This window comes from Austrofundulus limnaeus, unplaced genomic scaffold (assembly GCF_001266775.1).
Source record: "Austrofundulus limnaeus strain Quisiro unplaced genomic scaffold, Austrofundulus_limnaeus-1.0 Scaffold536, whole genome shotgun sequence".
Lineage (NCBI taxonomy): Eukaryota > Metazoa > Chordata > Actinopteri > Cyprinodontiformes > Rivulidae > Austrofundulus > Austrofundulus limnaeus.
This window is the reverse complement of record NW_013952938.1, coordinates 317,213-319,512: the sequence shown is the minus strand read 5'-3', so window position 1 is coordinate 319,512 and position 2,300 is coordinate 317,213. Positions and strand designations below refer to the sequence as shown.

The 2,300-nt window shown below is 43.1% G+C and overlaps 1 protein-coding gene across 2 annotated transcripts in view; it reads right to left on the bottom strand.

The window, feature by feature from the left end:
- Positions 1–2,300, bottom strand: part of slc25a14 (solute carrier family 25 member 14) — an 8,648-nt gene continuing 6,348 nt past the window's right edge. For both annotated transcript variants that reach the window (XM_014026240.1, XM_014026239.1), the window contains 4 exons: positions 1,399–1,494; positions 1,195–1,319; positions 912–1,125; positions 1–742 (listed from right to left, as the gene is read on the bottom strand). In XM_014026240.1, coding sequence (XP_013881694.1) covers positions 701–742; positions 912–1,125; positions 1,195–1,319; positions 1,399–1,494 — 477 coding nt within the window. In that variant the 3' untranslated portion in view covers positions 1–700. The remainder of the gene's footprint in view (positions 743–911; positions 1,126–1,194; positions 1,320–1,398; positions 1,495–2,300) is intronic.

Below are 2,300 nucleotides of genomic sequence, written 5' to 3'. Positions count from 1 at the left end.
AATTTATAAAAACAGGTTTTTGTTATAAATAGTTTTATAAATAGAGAACAGGAGCAGTTTTAAACTCAGCTCCTGTTTGACACATTAAAGGAATATTTTGGTGGAAAAGTTAAACATTTCATATCTTTCCTGCTATAAATTAAAGTAGAATAGTGCAGCCATCAGTCCCGTCAGAATAAACGATTCCTTCAAACTGAGGTTGTTCACAGAGCTATCTACAGCAGGTAAGATATTATTTATAACTGTTGCACAGTCAAACACTTTAAAATGGGTGAAATATCCCTTTAATGTGGAGCGCAGCAGTCAGAGGAGGTGAGTCGTTTCTTCTGCTCGTCCAGGTTTTTCCTGAATATTTAACATAAAATGTGTTTATTTTGGATGTAATAATTTAAATTGGGGAATAATAAAGTCTCATTCTGTTGACTTTAAAGAAATAAAAACACAAAGATCTTAGAGAATCCTGGTTCCTGTCTGWCCCTTCATTCTTCTGAGCTGTTTGACGCGAGTTAAACTCCCATCGTTTAGCTGCCTGACGACAAACAGTGGCTGTAAATAAATAAAATAAACTCAAACTGAGCAGGTGACTGACTCTGTGCTGCGTCCTCTCCCCTCACGCTTCAGTCTGCTGGTGCCAAATGTCCTACTGCTCCTCGGAGACCTCCAGTCCAACAGACCGGTCCGGTCCGGCTTCCTGCTCCGGTTAAAACGGGAGCTTCTTCAGCTGCTCGAACGTGATGAAAAACTGGAAGCAGGAGGTTAAGAACCAACTTTCTGACACTGAATGAAGCTGAAGTTTTCACACAACGACTGGTTTGTTTGTAAATCAACCCACAGAGCTGATCTGGACCAGAACTCATTCAAACTTTAAAGTAGAGGAACTATTTGAGCTGAGCTGACAGGTGGAAGGATACGATGATGTTCCACGGTCCCAGTCGCAGCCAGTTGGGCCAGAATCCCTTATAGAGCGCGAAGAAGCCCTCGTTCTTCCACGTCTTCATCACTCCGTCCAGCGTCCCTTTGTAGACGGGGCTCCCGGACAGAACCCGCTGGTTCATCATCCGTGTCCGGACCACGTCGACGGGGTTGGAGGCCAGCGCCCCCGCCAGGCCGCAGGTGAAGCTGGAGCTGTGGGAGGAACAGGGTGAGTGACAGGAGAACTGAGAAGCTGAAAGGAGTGAAGACACAGAGACTGACATGAAGTGTGTCAGGATGGTGTCCCCCATCAGGCCGGAGCGGAGGAGGTGCTTCTTTGTGATGTCATAGACAGGAAGCTCCACCCCCACCACGATGGCTGCTCGCTGCGCGGTGGGGATGACGCCCTGAAGAAGAAGAGAAGAAGTCAGACTCGGGGGTTAGGGTACGAGCCTGGACCTGGTCTGGTTCTGAGCGGAGCCTCACTCTCCACAGCCCCCGGGTGCCCTCGGTCTGGTAGATGTTGATGAAGTTGGCCATCATGCTGCCCTGCAGGAGGCTGCCCTGAGCCTGCATCCTGATCTGAAACAAACAATCACTTGTTTAYAACTCTTCCCTCTGCCAGGAACACAGAGACACTCAGCCTGTGGYTAACTCAGTGCATTGTCCCGTCTAAATAAATAAATTCAAACGATAACTAACTCCTAACATTCATCCTTATTAGGGATCCAATTAATACACTTAGGGTTAATTGTCCAATAAAGGTTTATTAGATTAAAATTTCTCCATTCGATTCATTAAAACATGTTTGACTTCATCCAGTAGAGGGCGCCGCTGCTCTCAGCCTGGCCGACTCTACGAGCCGGCATCATAAATAAACACGCAAATCTTGTTTAGTTTTATTTGAGACAACAATAATAATGAACTAAACCAAACTGGAAGGAAAAGAAGCGAAGGATACTTATCGATCAACTAACGATCGATCGACTACCGTTCTGGAGCAGGACAACAGAACAGTAAGCTAACTGTAGCTAGCGTTAGCTTCTTCTTTAGCTCCGTGTGAAAGAATAAAACAACACAGAACAGAACAGAACAGAACACAAAACACAAACAAAAAACAGAAAAGAACAAAACAAAACAAAATAAAAACATAACAAAACAAAACAAAAAACAGAAGAAAAGAACAAAACAACAGAACACAGAACAGAACAGAACACAAAACAAAAACAAAAAACAGAAAAGAACAAAACAAAACAAAATAAAAACATAACAAAACAAAACAAAAAACAGAAGAAAAGAACAAAACAACAGAACACAAAACAAAACCAATACAGAAAAGAACAAAACACAAAATAAAAACAAAACAAAACACAACACAACACAGAACA